This window comes from Microtus ochrogaster, chromosome 1 (assembly GCF_000317375.1).
Source record: "Microtus ochrogaster isolate Prairie Vole_2 chromosome 1, MicOch1.0, whole genome shotgun sequence".
NCBI lineage: Eukaryota > Metazoa > Chordata > Mammalia > Rodentia > Cricetidae > Microtus > Microtus ochrogaster.
Window position 1 is genome coordinate 48,710,483 of NC_022009.1, and position 19,479 is coordinate 48,729,961.

Here is a 19,479-nt window from a genome sequence, read left to right on the forward strand (position 1 = left end):
GTGATGTGAGACTCTTGGCTCTATGGGCATGGCTAGTGGGAGGCCCTAGTGTACCCTAATTCCAGCACATTCAGGATTTGCCTGTGTGGCCTGAGTAGAGGTTATGAGGAGGCAGCTGGGCATTGGAGCCTCCCTAAAAGGAAGCCCAGAGCTTCATTTGCTGTGAAGTTCTTACTGTATGGACCCTGCTCTGTGGCTATAACAGCTGAGGCTAGAGGTGCAGGGGGTATAGGGCCTAGCTGAACCCTGGTTGGTTGTAGGGTCTCCAGTACTTCCCTCCACGTGAGGCCTCATGGCTCAGCCTAGGACAGACACATGGGAAGTTATGGCCCAGCATTTTTCTCCCAGGTTCCTGGAGTCTGAGCATGTTGGGTGAATTCTAGTGTGTGAGTCCTCTACTGCATAGTGACTCACTCCATCCAGCAGCTTACCCTTTTCCCAGAGGTTCAATTAGAAGCAGTTCTAATTCATAACAATGTCTGTCCCAAATGTCTTTGCTATAGAATCAGGAAGAGATCCAAGGCAATCTCATGGTTCCACTCCACCATTCCCCTTATCTTCAGGGGATGGGATGCCTGGGGTATGTGCACTGTTCTGTTGCCTTCTGGTCCAGTGCCACACCCCTCACCTGTGGGCAGGGCAGCATTGCAGTTCCTTCCCTCTGTTGACACATGACTCCTAGAAAATGACTGGAAGACACACACGCACACACACATACACACATGCACATGCACAGCTTTCCCTATTCTTAAGGCTTAGTTTTCTTCTTGCCCCCCTACTTGTACCTTTGAGGCTTGTCTCTTACCCCCAGAGACCTTGGTGTGCACTTGTGTCATCAGATAACTGGAGATGCCCCCCCACTGTGTCCTCTAGAGGTGTCTTATACCCAGTAGGTGTTGGGTCTGTCTTAGGTAAGGATCCTGCCTCATTGGCAGTGTTCCCATATGGCACCGCATTGGTAGTTACAATGTGGAACAATGCACTGTAGTCAACTGAGAGGGCTGGTCAGGCCTTGTGGAAACTATCATTGTACCCTGCCTCTACTAGTGCCAGCCAACTGTGGAGGGATTGGTAAAACAGCCCGGGACACACCTAGGTTCTCCTTAGAGAGCTGATCATTTGAATTAGTCAGAACCTGAGAGCAGCAGTTTAAGGGACGAGGGGTTTATTTTATTCAGTTTCAGAGGTTCCAATCCTTGGTAGAGCACAGCTGTTTACCTCAGCAGGAAATAAAGAGCATGCCTTGCCTTGGCTACAGGCTATCTCCTTTTCCTTCTTTATTCCATCTGCTTCCAGCTGTGTATGGTGCCCCCACACTCTGGGTGTGTCTTTCTGCTCTCAGCACCCTCATATTCTAGAAGGATACTAGTCTTTTAGGTGTTTTTCAAAGTCAGTCAAGTTGATAATGGAGATTATCTGTCACAAGGTTGAAGGCACAGGAAAAGTGAATCCATCAGCACCTACCCAGAGTGTGTCCCATTCTTTTTGTTTGATTTTGAGACAGGCTGTCACTTAGTTCAGTCTGGCCTGAAACTAAATATGTAGTTGAGCTTGGCCTTGAACTCCTAATAGTCCTTAGTACTGGGACCTGGCTTCACCCTCTGTCCTGTGAACCACTGTGTGAGGGACAGGACGGGAGGTAAAAGGTATTGGCATTTAAGTCTAGAGGCCTAGATGTTCCCAGGGCTGGTGGCTCCCAGACTCTCACCTTCTTAGTTGAAGTTGAGCACAGGTGGCTCTGCCTGTGTTAACTCTGCCACTGTGGCAGATATTTGACAGAAACATTTTTTCCTTGGATTTTCAAGACAGGATTTCTCTATGTAGCTCTGGATGACCTGGAACTCGCTCTGTAGATCAGGCTGGCCTTGAACTCACAAAGATCCTCTTGTTTCTACCTCCCAAGTGCCAGCATTAAAGGCGTGCACCACCAATGTCCCAAGACAGAAACATTTTTTAAATGTTTATTTATTGATTTATTTATTTATTATGTATACAATATTCTGTCTGTGTATATGTCTGCAGGCCAGAAGAGGGCACCAGACCTCATTACAGGTGGTTGTAAGCCACCATGTGGTTGCTGGGAATTGAACTCAGGACCTTTGGAAGAGGAGGCAATGCTCTTAACCACTGAGCCATCTCTCCAGCCCCGACAGAAACATTTTTTTCTTTTTTCTTTTTTGTTTTTCGAGACAGGGTTCCCCTGTGTAACAATCCCAGCTGTCCTGGAATTAGCTCTTGTAGACCAGGCTGGCCTCGAACTCACAGGGATTCACCTGCCTCTGCCTCCTGAGTGCTGGGATTAAAGGCGTGCGCCACCATGGCCTGGCCGACAGAAATATTTTTAAGGAGGAAACTTGTTTTCAAGTTTCAGTTCATGATTGCTGACTTTTAAACTTGTGGGGAAGCAGAACATAAAGACAGAAAAGCATGGTAGAAGAAAATTATTTACCTCATAGTAAACAAGAAAGGGCCAGAATCAAGATAGACTCTCCAGGGTGACCGCTTTTGAAACATCAACCATGCCTCAACTTCCAGAGCCCCATCATCTTCCAATAATCTGTTCCAGGTTTGAACCTGTCAGTGGTTCACTGATTAGGTGGTGAGCTCATGATTTAGTTGTCCCTGGAAATGCCGTCACAGACACACCAGAGCTCTGCTCTAATGGTTTCCTAGGCATCTCGGTCCAGTCAGGTTAACAGTTCCCATCAGCTCTCACACCCTCACAGCCGCATAATGTGTGTGACACAGGAGACAGGAGCAGAGTAGAGAGGGCTCCCCTTCTCTCATCTGTTGGGTGCATAGCATACGTGTACCTGGGACTCCTGGGCTATAATGGGAGAATGGGGGGGTTCCTTTGGGGCCTTTGGGTCATAGGGCTGGAAGACCAGGCCATGTAGATCTGCGGATAGACTCTTCCCATGGCAGGTTCCAGCATGGTGATGCCAATGGCTCCTGGTGGGCTGCCTGGTGAGTGCAGCCCCAAGTTAAGTTCTGTGTGTGTTCCTAGACCCTCTCACAGAGCCCCTTTGGAGGATTCCCTGCAGTCTCAGTAGACATTACACAAATGGGTCCTCTCTGTTGACTGTGCTGTCTGCTTTTCCCTGGTCCCAGGACTGAGTGGCCTCCCTCTCTACTACCCTTTTTGATTGGGCTGGCCACTGAGGGGATGGGGAGGTGGAGATACTGTAGAGGTCCTGTGGTTGGGTATCAGACCTAGTCCCAGTCCATTGACCCTTGCCTCTATAGTAGTTGTTCTAGCCCTGAGTGCTGGCCAGTGGGGACATTGAGAAGGCACCCCAGGACTCCTCTCGTCATTACCCAGGAGCACCCATGTCCAGATAAGGGCTAGGCACTGGAGAAGACTGAGCTCAGCCAGTGAGGACTGGCAGCTGCTCTCAGCCACAGAGGTACATTTCTGGTTCAAAGAGGTTAGCAGATACTCAAAGTACAGTGAATGAACCTGGAGCCTCTCATAGACCCTGCTCCTCCAAGACTGTGCACAGTATGCCTTCCAACAAGTCTCTCCTCAGATGCTCACTGCAGTGAGAACTGGCAGAGCTGCATATGTGGCCTTGACACTTGGACCTGAGCAGGAGTAGGCACCACTCTGCCTGGCCTCCAGGGTTCTGGCATGTGGTATTTCTCTGCCTGCAGGGCGTGAGAGACAAATGGCCAGCCATCACTGCTGGCCCAGCTCCCACGTGGACAGGCATGTGAGAGGGGGCTGCGCCTGGAACAAAAGGTCCTTCAATTTTTCCTCCAACAAACATGGTCAGCAGGTTTGGGGCCCCCAGATTTAGTCCTTTATGAGGCAGAGGTCGTAACCTTTTTGTGTGCCATCACATGCCTGAAGGAAAAGGGTGGAAATCAGTGTTTTTAGAAGTCCAGCCAAGATGCTAGTGTGGTTTCAGAAATTCATAAAGTACATTTATGCCTTTAGTTTCCATAGTGCTATTAGGGTGGTGCATAGTGGCCAGTTGTCACCTGCTCTGGGCCAGGACATTCTCTGGTAGTGACATTGCCTGAGTATACTTCGGTGGAGGAGATCCTGGTCTGTATATTCTGTTAAGTACTCACTGGTGAGAGTTCAGGCTGTAGGGAAGGGGAGGGTGACAGAGGGGCTGCTGAGTGGTAGTATGCAGGTTCTGAGTCACTACAGTGGTAGCAGGGATGTGAAGAGCCTCCTTCGTATGGTGCCTTCTCTAGCTGCTGCCTGACGTCTTCTTCCTAGCCAGTGGATATGCCTGTGCTTTGTGTTCACATACCTGAGCTGCTCGTCTCAGGAGCTGCTGGTGTGGGTAGAACGTTTAGAGTCAGAGCAACAAGTGTGACATCTACAGACCACCTGCACTACCCAGCTCCTGAGGTGATGGCCCTACTTGCCTTGCCCTTCGTTTCTCTACTTGGTTTGTTCTTTTTCTACAGGTCTTCCTTTTCTATGCTGACCTTTCAACTGTCACCTAAAGCAGTGTTCCCTTACTTAACCTGGGGTGACCACATATCTGAAAGACTTGGTATTTTACTGTATGAGGATCATCCCAGGTGTTCGCTCCCTGAGCCATGTAGACTGAGAGCATCTCTGGAGCCTGCCCATGCCATTCTGCCACACTGCTTGCCTCATCTTCAAGGGTCATGGGCCAGGCCCTCATTTATTCTGTATTCAGCCCTCACAGATGATCGAGAAATGGATGAGCCTTCTATACCTGCTCACCCCTTCTAGCATATTCTTGGGAATGTCTCTGACAGATACCAGGTCTCTCCCCAAGGCCTCTGTCCATTGTCTTCTGTTACTGATACTGGACAGTAGAGCCCCAGGGAGAGTAGGGAATCTGACTGCAGTGATGTGGAGCCCCAGGTCAGAACCCTCTCTGGTACAGACTGGGCAGAGGGCAGGGGAGGGCCGATGGGCTTCTAAAAGATGTGGAGGCAAGGGCAACAAGGACCTGGGGTGGTCCCTGGTGGTCAGGACACTGTTTAGGCCTGTGGAACCTTTTCTTTTAGAGTAGCCAATGAGGTGTGCGTGTATATGCATGTGTATGTCTTCTGCTCCCTTTCTGCCCCGAGTTACCTCGTAAATGGTAGTGTGGTGAGTGGAGGCTATGTGTCCCTACACTGCAGGTGGGTGAAAGTGGGCTGTTGGGCAAGAGCCTCACTATCTCTGTGGCTGTAGTGTCCTGTGTATGGAAGACAGCTATAGACCAATCCTCTTCACAAGAGGCTTTCTTTTAAAAAAAAAAAATAGATTTTACTTTCATTATATGCATTTGTGTGCATCTGTGTAAGCGAATGCCACGTGTGCACACAGGTGCTCATGGAGGCTAGAAGAGAGCATCAGATCCTTTGGAGCAGGCGTTCCAGGCATGTGTGAACATCTTGATATGGGCACTTGAAGTGGAAACCAAAATCAGGCACAGTAGAACAGCTCATGCTCCCCCTTTCTATTCTATTGGGGGAGGGGGGACAGAATTTCTCTGTATAACAGCCCTGGTTGTAGTGGAACTTGCTTTGTAGACCAGGCTAGCCTTGAACTCACAGAGATCTTCCTGCTGTGCCTCCCTAGTGCTGGGATTAAAGATGTGCACCACTACCCTGTGCAGCTCATGTTCTTAACCATTGAGCTGTTTCTCCAGCCCCACAGAGATATTCATTGATGTTACATTCAAGCCCTGTGTACATACTGTTGGTAGGATTGTAAACAGCAGGCAGCTGCTGTGGAAGATGTATGCACATGGCTCAGAATTTAAGCCTATAATTACTCTGTGATCTAGCAGTTTCATTTCTTAAAAAAATTAAAGCATAACCATGACATTCACAGCAGCTAAGAGTCTTGCGTGCCACAGACAGATGACAGATAAACAAATGTGATCTATCTATACTATTCATAGAGCATTCTGACACATAGTTGGATGAACCTAAAGAATTGATGAGCTCTGGATGCAGTAACTCAAAGTAAAAGGTGAGGGGGGCTGGAGAGATGGCTTAGTAGTTAAGAGTATTGACTGCGGGTGGCTCAGAGGTTAAGAGCACTGACTGCTCTTCCAAAGATCCTGAGTTCAATTCCCAGCAACCACATGGTGGCTCACAACCATCTGTAATGAGGTCTGATGCCCTCTTCTGGCCTGCAGGCATACATGCAGGTGGAACACTGTATACATAATAAATAAATAAAAATCTTTTTTAAAAAAATGAAGCAGAAGACAGTCAAAGATAGCTGGTGTTGATCTATGGCCTCCCTATGTATGTGTGCACACTCATAAACATGTATACACATACACCATACACAATAAACAAGAACAACAGTACTAGCTAAATATAATGTAACATACCTTTAATCCCAACACTCGGGAGATAGAAGCAGGTCTACAGAGAGAGTTCCAGGCCAGCCAGTTGGCATAATGAGACCCTGACTAAAAGCAAAAACCAAAATATCAAGCATAGTATTGTCAGTAAGTATGAAAGTTTGATAATTTTTCAGAAAAATGTGAATTATCAGTTGAAAAATCCATAATCCAAAGTCCAAAATATTCCAGAGTCCAAAGTATTTTGAGCATCATGATGCCTCAGATGGAAAATTCCACTCTTGACCTTATGTGGTAGGTCTCAGTAGAAATGCAGTACGCCTTATCTTCAGTGTACGTGTTATAAGATCCTGAGTGTCACCCTCAAGATGCGTGTGTGTGTGTGTGTGTGTGTATAATAATCTGGAATACTGGTCATAGGTGTTTTAGTCAACTGTAGGTTGAGGAAAAGCATCTGCTGAGCTTTGAATGTGTCTTTAAGACCAAAGAAATAGGGCCAGTGATGGCTGAGTGGGCACGGGGACCTGCTACCAAGCCTGCTGACCTGAGCTTAATCCCTGGGACTTGAGTGATGGAAAGAGAACTGACTCCTGGAAGTTTCCTTTGACTCATCCACATGTACTTTGTGACATATGTGTTTGCCCCTATATATAAATAAAAAATTTAAATTTGGTTTTAAATTATGTGTATTTGTCTTATTTCTGTGTGGGTATGTGCATGTGAGTGCAAGTTCCTACAAAAGCCAGAAGTTATTACTTATGGAGCTCAAGTTATAAGCAGTTGTAAGTCACACTGTGTGGGTGCTGGGAACTCTACAAAAGCAGTATGTTCTCTTAAAGACTGAAACATCTCCCCAGCTCTTGGTGTGTGTGTGTGTGTGTGTGTGTATCTGTATGTGTGTACATGTGTGTCTGTGTGTCTGTCTGTGGAGAAACTCATATAATTTGTTTTCCAATTCCTAGCAAAGTTTGTAGTCTCCCTGCAGAAAATTCCAGACAGTGTTGCATCAGCACACAGGCAGGCATCAGAAGTTGTAGTTTGAAGCCAGAAGAGAGAGAGCTATTTTCAACTGTTCATTCACCCACCCTTCCTCCCTGTCTCAGTGTATGCACATGTTCGTGTGGGTGCACGTGCCCTTGCATTGTGGAGACCTGAAGAAAGCATCAGCTTTTCAAGGCTAGGGTTACAGGCTTGTTTATACACATGCTGTTTATACATATGTGTATATATAACATGTTTATACACATGCTGTTTATATCCATGTGTTGCTCAGCTTGTTTATACATGTATATAACATTTTTATATACACACACTGTTATACCCATGTGCATAACATGTTTATACACATGCTATTTATATCCATGTGTATGCCCAGCTTGTTTATACACATGCCAGGATCTGAACTCTAGTCCTTAGGATTATGCAGGACATGCTCTTAACCACCAAGCTATCTCTCCAGTTCTTATCAAAACTACTCTGGAAATATGGGACAGTACAGTGAGACACAAAATCAGGCAATCTCATTGGTTTATTTATTTAGGTTTTTTTTTAAGATTTATTTATTTATTGTGTATACAACATTCTGCCTCCATGTATGCCCGCACGCCAGAGGAGGGCACCAGATCTCATTACAGATGGTTGTGAGCCACCACGTGGTTGCTGGGAATTGAACTCATGACCTCTGGAAGAGCAGCCGGTGCTCCCAACCACTGAGCCATCTCTCCAGCCCTTTATTTAGTTTTTTGAGACAGAGTTTCTCTGTGTATCCCTGTCTGGCCTCAAACTCAAGAGATTTACCTGCTGACAACAAAGCAGGATGAAGCATGTCTGTAAATCCAGGTACTCAGGAGGCTGAAGCAGGAGGATTGAAAGTTCAAAGCCTGCCCAGGCAACTTAGTGAGGTTTTGCCTTGATATAAAATAAAAAGGGCTGAGGGCAGAGTTCAGTGGTGGACCAGTTTACCTAGCATGCCTCAGTTGGGATGCACACAGAAGAGAAAAGACTTAGGGGAGACATCTGAGGCCTGAAGCAGAGAAGCAAAGACTCAGGGTCAATAAGTGTCACTTGTCCCTACATGAAGTTTGTTCTCATAAAATTATTCATATTTCTTTTAAGTCCTGGCAAGCTAGTTCTAGAATGTATATGAAATAAATATGCTGCTTTCAAGACAAGTTGGTCTGTGTCGGCTGAGGGACTGTCAGTGTTTTTAATGTTAGATGATCGCTATAGGTGGAGGCTTAGAACCAGTCCTCACCCTCCTAGACTTACATATCCAAGATCAGTGTTGTTGGGGTCACTTCCTGGATCATTAGCCATCTTTTTGTATCTTCACCTGGCAGAAAGAATGGTGCTACAGTCAGGTTCCTTACGAGCCCCTCACAGGTCTCCACCTCCTTGACTCCTAGGTCTTTCACCTTAGGAGTGAGAGGAGACAACAGACATCCCTTACTTAATTACTCCATAGCCTCCCTAGCTAGCATTGCCTTCATGATGTGGTCAGATTAGATCAAGGTCCAGCCCAATCAACAGTGGACTGTGTCTCATGCTGTAGGTAGCATGCCTACCCAGGCCAACCTTGGTGGTATCTGGAAGCCAAAAATGAAGTGCTGAGTTAGCTGTGCTTCCTTCTTTGATATGTGGCATGGCAGGTGTCTCTGTTGCAGGGATGGCCATGTGGTATTTCATTCTTAGTGCTGACTTCCACTTCTAGGTTCAAGTTGGGTTCTGTCCTTGGGTAGGGAGGAAGTAAGCAAGGGACCTGCCACTAAAAATGACACCCATGCATAGATTTCCCCAGAGCTGACCTGTTCATACCTTTAACTAGCTTCCCACAAGAGGGAAACCATGATCTAGCTAGCATGGGAGGCAACCCTCAGAGTAAGAATAGAGCAGATTTTTAGCATATGCACCACCTCCTCAGGACAATGGGAAAAGCTGTAATGAGTGCAGGGCTAGTGTGAGCTTTGTCTCCAAGAAAACCCCCCTACTCTTTTGCAGAGAATACCTGCTAGCTCGTGTTGGTGCAGGCTGCTCTGACTCCTGCTACCTCACACTATTCCTGAAACCAAAGAAAGCTCTGTAGGATTGGGCACCACGCCGATTCTTTTTTTTTTTGTTTGTTTGTTTGTTTTGTTTTTTTTTTGTTTTTGTTTTTTGTTTTAGTTCTTTTAGACAGGATCTCACACTGTGATCCAGTCTGACCTTGAACTTTGTTCTGGCTACTGCTGCTGCCACCACCGCCCCCACCCTGCTACCTCTGACACCTTCCTCTCACATGTGGTTTTTGCATGTATGTTTGTGCAAATGCATGTAGAAGCCAGAGGATATGTTGGTGTCCCCATGATCACTCTTCATCTGACATATTCAGGCACAGTGTCTCATCCGAACCCAAAACTCACCACTTTGACTACTGCAGCTATCCCATTTGTTCCAGGGATCCTCTGCCTCTGCCTCAAGAACACTGGGTGCCTGTCACTCTTCCATTGTATGGGTTCTGGGGTTCCCTGAACCCTCTCCAGCATCTCTCCAGCCCCTGAGCTGCTTCTTTACTCACACACATTGAATGGATGCAGTAAAAGAGGAGATGGTAACACTCGATACTTGGCAGATCACTTTCAGATGTGAACGTGTGCCACCTGTCAGGGGAACCGCACTGCCTTTAAATGCACATCTCCTCACTGACACGTTTTCTCTCAGGATTGTCTTTATTCCTAAGTGCCATGTGTTAGCATCTTGCTCCCCTGTCTAATTGAATCCTGATGCCTCTTTAGAATGGACCATAGGTCCACCTATGCCATCAGTTGTATATGTTTCAGAATGGATGGTTACAGTGCTACCTTCCTGACACTGGGCTCTGTTGTCCATCATGATGACCCAGAGGTGCCCTGTCCCTATAGTTAACCATAACTGACTTTGTAGTTCCTTCTTTAAAACATATATATTATTTTTTGTTTGTTTGTTTTTTGAGACAAGGCTTCTCTGTGTAGCCTTGACTGTCATGGAACTCACTTTGTATTCACAGAGATTCTCCTGCCTCTGCTTCCTGAGTGCTCGAATTAAAGGCATGTGTCACCACTGCCCAGCTTAAAACATACCTTAAAGTTGTTTTTGTTTTCATTTTATGTTATGGTGTTTTGTTTGCATGTATGCGTGACACCCAGAGAGGCCAGAGAGGGTGTCTCTAACACCCTCTGGGGTGGAGTTACAGATGATTGTAAGCCACTTTGCAGATGCTGAGAATCGAGTCTGGGTCCTCTGGAAAGCAACAAATGCTCTTAACTGTTGACCTTTGACTGTGGTTTCTGAATATTTGTAGGAAGGACATCCGGGTTGCTGAACAGAGCCATTGTGAGTGTTCATGTGTAGATCTTGGTGTGAACAGACTCATTTTCCCTGGCTAAATTCCAAGTTCTGTGTGCTGTGTTGAGAGCTGTGTGTGGCTTCGTGGAAACTTACAGACTGATTTCCAGTTGCTCTTCCTTCTGGCCGGTGCCTGATGCTGGTGTTTGTTCTCTTTGTGAGCAGCTCTGCTGTAGTCTCACCAGTGCCTAGTGATGCTGGGCGTCGTCCTGGGCTGCATCCCAGCGGAAGGTCCTGTTCAAACACTTCGCTCACTTCTTTATTTTTGTTTATGTTTTATTTTATGTGTTACGGATGTTTTGCCTGTATGTGTGTGTGTCTGTGTACCACCTGTGTGGCTTGTGCCCACAGATACCCAAAGAGGGTATCAGAGAAGCTAGTGAAGCTATCAGTGAGCCATCTCCCCAGTCTCTCTCTCTCTATCTAAATAAATAAATAATGTACATACATACATACGTGTGTGTGATTGATTTCTCACTGATCCTGGAGTATACCAGTTGTTCTAGACTACAGAACCCCTGAAATTCTTCTCTGCCTCTACAGTGCTGAGATTACGGGCATTACATTTTACATGGAGCTTGAGGATGGAACTCAGATGCCCATGTTTGCATGACAAGCACTTTGCCAGCTGAGCCAGCTCTCCATTTCCAAAGTCTGTCTTGTAACAGTGATTTTTGCAGAAGAAAGTCTTTTTTGTTTCAGACAGGCTCTCACTATGTAGCTTTAGCTAGCCTGAAATTCAGTATGTAGACCAGGTTGGACTCAGATTTATAGAGAGATGCTTGCCTTTGTCTCCAAAGTGCTGGGATTAAAAGTGTGGGCCACCATTTCAGCCAGAGTCCTAAATTTTGGTGGATTCCAATTCATAATCCTTTCTCTGACCACTCACCTCTGCTTCCCCTTCTGTGGGCATCACATTGTGTGCAGGTTTGATGTTAGGGCAGGAAAACTAGACTATTTCCCTTTCTTCAGAGGTGTTCTAGATGTACTAGCTCCTTCACATGTGAGAGTTAAAATCAGCATGTTGATCTTGAGCCACACAACCCTTCTTGTGGTCTCACTGAAATAGTACTAAATCGATAGACTAGTTTGGGGAAGACTGACACATAGCCCGTAGCCTGGCTCTCAGTTTCCTAATGTTGTTGATCTCTTCATTAGCATTCAAAGCTTCCTTTAAACTTTTATTTATTATTATTAATGTGTTTATGTAAATAACCGGGCCAGATGCATGCATTGAGGTCAGAGGACAATTTTGTGAAGTCAGTTCTTTCCTGCTGCTTTTATGTGGGTTCCAGACATCATACTCAGTTGCCAGATTTGTGCAGCGAGTGCCTTTACCCACTGAGACATCTTGTCAGCCCAGCATTTGGAGTTTCTAGCATACAGGCCTGCATTTACTTTGGATTTAAATATTTTCTTTATTTGGAAGTAGTATAAATGAATGTTTTTGAATACTTGACTTCCAATTGTCTACTGGGAGCAAGATGTGGCTCATGGGTGCTTTTTTTTTTCTTTTTTTCTTTTTTTTTGGTTTTTCGAGACAGGGTTTCTCTGTGGCTTTGGAGCCTGTCCTGGAATTAGCTCTGTAGACCAGGCTGGTCTCGAACTCACAGAGATCCGCCTGCCTCTGCCTCCCGAGTGCTGGGATTAAAGGCGTGCGCCACCACCGCCCGGCTCATGGGTGCTTTTTATAGTCACCCTGGTAAACCTGTGCCCTAGGAGCTTGTCCTCACTCTTCCTACGTTCCTTAGATTTCTCCATTTACAATCCTGCTGTCTGCAGACAGTGGTGGTTTTGTTTTTTACTTTTCTGACCCTGTGTCTTCGGTCACCTTGCCTTGTATGTTGACCTGGGCAGGAGCTGGCTTCGTGAAACACGGGTGCGAGCAGTCAGGCCAGCCTCCATCCTGTTTGAAGGGGAACAGGCTCTGCTTCTGCTGTGACAGTGCAGACCGAGGGGGTTTTTAGGGTGAATGTCAGAATTGCCCAGTGAGCTGGAATCTTTCCAGCCTTCTGTAAACTACCACATTCCTCCTGCACAGCCCAAGGGACTCCCCGCATCCTCAGTTGTTGCCACAGCAACCTCACTTGGTGCCAGCTTTCTGTGTCAGTTGACTTCTGGCATGATAGCAAACATCCAAGGAACCAACTTAGAGGGCTCCAAGTTACAGAGATTGCTTTTAGTCTATGGTAGAGTGGCCGTCATGATGGCAACACAGGTGTAATGAAAGCTACTCACATGATAGCCAGCAACAAAATCAAAACAAACCCAGGAGGCTGGGTCCCGTGGTCCTTCCTCCACTGAGTCCTCCTCCTCACATGTTCTACCACCCAATAGTGGCACAGGCACCAAGCTTTTAATGCATGACTCCAGGAGGAAACTGAACCAAACCACAGTATTTTGATTGAGAGTACATGTGGGTTTTTGTTTTGTTCTTTTTCCCCTTATTTAGCTTGCTGAAATAGTCCATTAAAATTGTTTTCAAATGCTGAATTGGCATTTTATTCCTAGAACAAATCTCCACTTGGGCGTGTATAATAATATCTTTGTTTTGGTAGATTTAGCTTGCAAATAACCTGCAGAAGAGCCTTCCATCTATGTTCATGACAAGACTGTAGTATTCTTTCCCTAGTCCCTTCCTCTCTCCAGCTCCTCACCCTGGATCTTCTTTCAACAAGGTCTGACTGTGTGGCCCAGATCACCTTATCTCAGCCTCCTGAGTGCTGGGACTGTGGGTGAGTGCCAGCGACCAAACCCAGCTTTTGTAAATTTATTTTTGGGCTGTTTTTGTCTGCTGTTGATAGAAAGGCAATGATGATCTCCTGAGTTGAGGCATTCCTTTCTCGTGTGTTTTCTAGAGATGGTATGTAGATTTGTTTGTTTTCCCCTGTCTTCTGCTTGCATTTCCTATGTTCTGGATGGAATCCCAGGCCTCACGCATGCTAGGCAAGCGCTGCTCCATGCCTCTGAATTTGCCAGTGTTTTCTTCTTCAGAGCATTTGTGTTTCATTGGCTTTACTAATACTACCAGTTTCAGCTTGATAAGCTTGGAGGGTGGCAGCAGTAAGGGTGGTTTTGTCTGCTGTGGAGTGAATATCTGAGATCGCTAGTGCACTTTTATTCCCGATAAAGAGAATTTTCTGTCTTCTTTTTATCTTGGTTTGACTGGAGGTCTTATGATTTTTTTTCAGTCTTCACAAAGGACTAGCATCTGGTTTTTATTTTCTCTATTTTCAAGTTGTTTCTGGTTTTATCTTTATTGTTTCCTTCCTAATGCTTTCTCTGTGTTCAGTTTGCTGCTCGCTCTCTTTCTCTCTCTCTGTCTCTCTCTCTCTCTCTGTCTCTCTGTCTCTCTGTCTCTCTCTCTCTCTCTCTCTCTCTCTCTCCTTGTTCTTAGTTTTTTTGTGCAGCTTAGTGTACTCATTGGAAATTTTTCTTACAGCAGAAGCATTGATGCTCATACAAATTTTGACATGTTGTCTTCATTTTTATTCCATTCCTGACACTTCCTAGTTTCCTTTGAGAGACTCTGTCTCCTCAGAGCCATTTCCCAGGTAACTGTGTGCTTTCCAGTTGCCTTGCTATCACAGTTGAAAGATGCTCGGTTCGGTGGCGCGACCCTGGCGGGTGAGAGACTGCGTAAGGTGGGAGAAAGACATACGCCATGTGGAGAGAGCTTGGGTATAGAGTTTATTTAATGGGTAGGGGGATTGTGGAGTGAAGAGATAGAGATAGATGGAGGGGGGAGAATGAGGGAAGCAATAGTTACCTCTTCAGAAGAAGGGCGGACGGGGGGGGGGAGGAAGGAAGGAAGGAGGAAAGAAGGTGTGAGATCAGCCACCTCTCAACTGCGGTTTTATTTCCCATAGTTCAGTTTTCCAAGTTCTGCTGTGGTATGAAAATGTTACATAGAAAATTCCAGAAAGAGATAGCTTGTAAGTTTTCATTTGTATAGTTTCCCAGATAGTGAGGCAAAGTCCTTTCAGGTTCCCAGAGTTGCATGTACAGCTTAGCTGGTGACCTTGGTGGTCCATTAGGAGCTGATCTTGCTCTGTCTGGTGACCATAGGTGTAGAAATACACTCCCACCCACTATGGCTGAGCTTCTCCTGGCTTTCTGGCATCAGACTGCCTGGGATACTTGTGTTTGCCTCAGGTTGCAGCTCCTGATGTTGAGTCAGGGCACATCCTGTGAGGGAGAGCCTTGCCTGTCCCTTCTCTTATCTGAACGTGGAATAGTGCAGACAGCCTCGTCTTAGTCACCCTGTCAGTGAAGACCAGTGGGGTCCCATCTTAAACACAGAAGAGTAGAATAGGGTCCTTGTCATAAAGCTGAGATAGAGAGGGTTCCTTCTTAAGTGGATCACTGTTTTTTTCCATGAAAGTGATTGACACTTCCTGTGACACAGATAGCTTTTTGACATCTCTTGTGGCCAGGAAGGGCGGCTGAGGGAGCACTGTCCCCACACATAGTTTTCAGGCACCAGGACAGAAGTGTATTGCTTTCATGTGAGAGGAAGCCAAGCTCCAGTGCTGTGCCTCTTGTCTTCTTGCTATTTCATTGTCATGTTGAGGACCTGTGGTAGCTCAAGTGTGGAAGCAGAATTTCAGACCTACCATTTGGGGCCCAACCTAGACTTCTAAGGACGTGTTTGTCTTTTATTTATTTATTTATTTATTTATTTATTTATTTATTTACTCATTATGTATACAGTGTTCTGTCTGCCTGTATGCCTGCAGGCCAGAAGAGGGCACCAGACCTCATTACAGATGGTTGTGAGCCACCATGTGGTTGCCGGGAATTGAACTCAGGACCTTTGGAAGAGCAGGCAATGCTCTTAACCACTGAGCCATCTCTCCAGCCCCCGACGTGTTTGTCTTGAATGTGAAGCAGTGCTATTAGTTTGTTTGAGACAGGATCTCTCTGTGTATCCCTGACTGGTCTGGAACTTGCTGTGTGGATCAAGCTAAACTCAAAGAGTTCCGCCTGCCTCTGCCCCCCAAGTGCTGGGATTAAAGGCGTGAGCTACCACACCTGGTATCAGTACCATTTTAATTTAGACAGCTGCATGTTTATTGTGCTGCCCCATTGGACAAGTGTCATAGAGCAGGATTTAGGTAGAAAAGCTATCAGTATTTGTAGATTGCTGTGGAGGTTTCTGAAAAGTGCCAAGGCAGGTGTGCAATTCCCACACCTTTGGGGGGCCTATTTGTCTTCAAGAGCTTGTTTCAGGGTCTCATGTATGTATGTGTTAGTGTGTTAGAATGTGTGCACAGGTGTGGGTGACACAGGTAACTCCAGGAAGGTGTGCACTTACTTGGGAAGGAGTCAGACATAGAGAGTTCTGCAGAAGGCTATGTGCTCACTGGTTGGCAAATGCTTGCACAGCTGCAGTGGATCCTGGGCATGTCAGCAGACTCCCCTTAGTAGGCAGCAGTTGTCTCCTTGTAGGTCGGAAGCCTTAGAGCAGAATGTTGAGGTGAGTTCACGCCTGCTTCATGGAGGTGACAGCATGGGATGGGCAGCCATCCTGGGATGGAAAACTGTCTTCCCACAGCTAAGAGCTGTCCTGTTGGTGCCAGCACCCTGGCCTTTGGAAAACTCCCTGTTCTTCAGTTTCACATGCTTGGCATTCAGATGTATTTTCTCTGACCTTTCCATCCAGCCCCTCCTGGTTTGTGCCCCTCACAGGGATGCCCAAAGTAGCTGAAACAGGGCCAGACCCGCAGCTTTCTGGGCAACTGGCCAGCATAATAGGAAGCATACTACAAGGCTGTCCTGTGTCTTGCAGGTTGTGTAGCCTAACCCTAAAGAAACTGGCAGTGCTCCGGGAGCTGGAGAAGGAGCTCCTGTCCGTGGTGATCGCTGTCAAGATGCAGGTAAGCCCTCAGCACTCACCCACAAGTGTGGCCAGCCTCACTCTCACATGGTCCCTGGACCGTTCTCAAAGACCCTACCCTACACTGAGCCACCCACCCAGAGCTTTCTTTCATGCCTCTTCCAGGGTGACAGGCTTGAACAAGAACAGGAAGAGGAGACAGGACAAGGGGCTTTCTGGACTAGAACCTACCCCAGTGTTTTGTCCACTCCTCATGAGTTCCTTGAGCAGCTTGTAACTAGATAGGCTTGGATCCTACCCTTCTTGGGGAGATCCTCACTGGCCCTCCGGATGCATCTACATCCACTTAGCCCTTTGGCTGCCTTTGCTATGTTGAAGACTGCAGGTTCCAGGTCCACTCTCAGGAGGCAGAATGTGGATTTTAACTCCTGTCTGCTCAGATGGAGCTCCTGGTGGCCCTCTACTGATCCTTCACAGCTGTGTGACATATGCAGGGCAGGTGTCAGGCAACCTCATACCAAGCAGGCCTGTATGTGCCTGGGTGAGGGGGACACCTGTGTGCTACTGACCTGTGACCCTCCTCCAGGAGTACCTGGGTCCTGCTGAAGTAGCCCGTATCTTGTTTTTCAGGGGGTTGGTTGTTTGTTGTTTGGTTTTTCAAGACAGGGTTTCTCTGTAGCTTTGGGGCCTGTTCTAGAACTCACTCTGTAGACTAGGCTGGCTTTGAACTCATCACAGAGATACGCCTGTCTCTGCCTCCCAAGTGCTGGGATTAAAGGCATGTACTATCATCGCCTGGATGAAGTAGCTCATGTTTGACCCCACACATATTACCTGTGGCATTGGACACATCCTAGACCTGTTGTAACAGTTGTGCTCGGTAAGACTTTCATCTGTCATTCAGGGTCTCCTCTGTCACACAGAACCCTCTCATCCATGCAGAGATGTGTGCTTGGAGTTCAAGGAGGCCTGGCTTCTGTTTATGGTAAAGATGTAGGAGACCACTTCTCCCTTGAGGTGCTATGGGCTCTTGGCATCTAAGCAGGCAGGCAAGTCTCCACTCGTTTGGCTTTGTGCGCCTTTGCCCTTATGTCACCTGCACAGTCTGAATATGTCTTAAACATCTGCTGTCCTTCCTGTCCCTGTGACAGTGTGTGTTTTAAGTGGCGTACCTTGTTGGCTCACACACCCATAGCCGTGCCTTGTCCTTACAGAGGCCATCAGTGCCCTGTGCTGAGCTTTGGTGACTGTTGCTTAGGAAGTAGCTGTTCTTGGTTTTCCCCTTCCATCTCCTGGGCAGAACCCAGCAGTGAAATCAGGTTTTCAGGGTCCAGACAAATATTCCTACTCATACCCATACACCCCATCCCCATGCATCGAGGCCTTCTTTATGCTAGTTCAGAGTGCTGGTGTGAGGATGCTCTAAGCTGGTTCCCTTTAACATGCTCTAGATCAGAAGGGTGTTTCCTTCTAGGGCTCCAAACGCGTCTTGAGATCGCATGAGATTGTGCTGCCTCCCAGTGGACAGGTAGAGACAGACCTGGCACTGACCTTCTCTCTCCAGGTGAGTCTGACACCTGCATAATGATGACCCTCGCTTGTCAGTGCTTCTGATAATGAACTCTTCCTCCTTGGTGTGCAGGGTGATGGCAACTCTGTTCAGTGCCCTGGAGGCGATGGACTCAGTTCCTGGCAGAGCTCAGAGTGATAGACATACCCTGGTTAATTCCTTGGGGGTGAGGGACATGTTTCCTCATCAGTTCTCTGAGTGATGGATACACCCTTCTCAGTGTCCTGGATGTTGGCCATACCCTTGTCAGAGTTACTTGTGCCCTTTCTTACTTTAATCTTCTCTTGATCAAGGTTTATTCTTTTTTCCCCTCCTCCCCCAAGACAGTGTTTCTCTGTATAACAGCCCTGGCTGCCCTAGAACTCGCTCTGTAAACCAGGCTGGCCTCCAACTCACCGAGATTTACATGTCTTTGCCTCCCAAGTGCTAGGATTAAAGGCTTGTACCACCATTGCCTGGCCAAGGTTTATTTATTTATTTGTTTATTTTATTTATTTATTTATTTATTTATTTTTTACAGTCAGTTACTAGGAAAGTAGAAAATCCAATAATACCACTTTTGGGTATATTGGGTATATATCCAAAGGATGCTCAATCGTGCCACAAGGACATGTGCTTAACCATGTTCATAGCAGCTTTGTTGTCATAGCCAGAACCTGGAAACAACCTAAATGCCACTCGATCGAAGAATGGATAAGAAAAATGTGGTACATTTACACAATGGAGAACTACACAGTAGAAAAAAAATAAGAACAGCTTGAATTTTGCAGGAAAATGGATGGAACTAGAAAACATTATTTTGAGTGAGGTAACCCAGACACAGAAAGACAATTATCACATGTACCCACTCATAAGTGGTTTTTAAATATAAAGCAAAGAAAGCCAGCCTACAAACCACAATCCCAGAGAATTTAGACAACAATGCGGACACTAAGAGAGACTCAGATATAATTTACATGGGAAGTAGAAAGTATAAAAAGACAAGATCTCCTGAGTAAATTGGGAGCATGGGGACCTTGAGGGAGGATTGAAGGGGGGAGGGGAGAGACAGGGAGGGGAGCAGAGAAAAATGTAGAGCTCAATAAATATCAATTAAAAAAAGGAAAAAAAACAATTAGAAAATGTTATTCTTTCCCCACCCCCTCTCGTAATAAAGAAAATGGATAATGAGGTCTGTGTTAGCTGTTTCATAGCTGTGACAAAATACCTGGTAAGAAGTAAACTTAAGGAAGGTTTCTATTGGCTCATGGTTTCAGGTGCAGTTCATCATGGGGGGAAAGTCCAGGCTGTGCAGGAGCTTGAGGTAGCTGGTAACATTGTACCCACAGTCAGGAATCAGGGAGCAGTGATTGCTGATGTTCAGCTTGTTTCCTCCAGCCTAGAACCCGAGGAACTACCTATATTTAGAGTGG

At 46.4% G+C, this 19,479-nt stretch overlaps 1 protein-coding gene across 4 annotated transcripts in view; it reads left to right on the forward strand.

Moving 5' to 3' along the window:
- The window catches only part of Pacs2 (phosphofurin acidic cluster sorting protein 2), a 63,914-nt gene that overhangs the window by 13,970 nt on the left and 30,465 nt on the right, over positions 1–19,479 (forward strand). For all 4 annotated transcript variants that reach the window (XM_026781522.1, XM_026781526.1, XM_026781524.1 and 1 more), the window contains exons 2-3: positions 16,450–16,537; positions 17,972–18,061. In XM_026781522.1, coding sequence (XP_026637323.1) covers positions 16,450–16,537; positions 17,972–18,061 — 178 coding nt within the window. The remainder of the gene's footprint in view (positions 1–16,449; positions 16,538–17,971; positions 18,062–19,479) is intronic.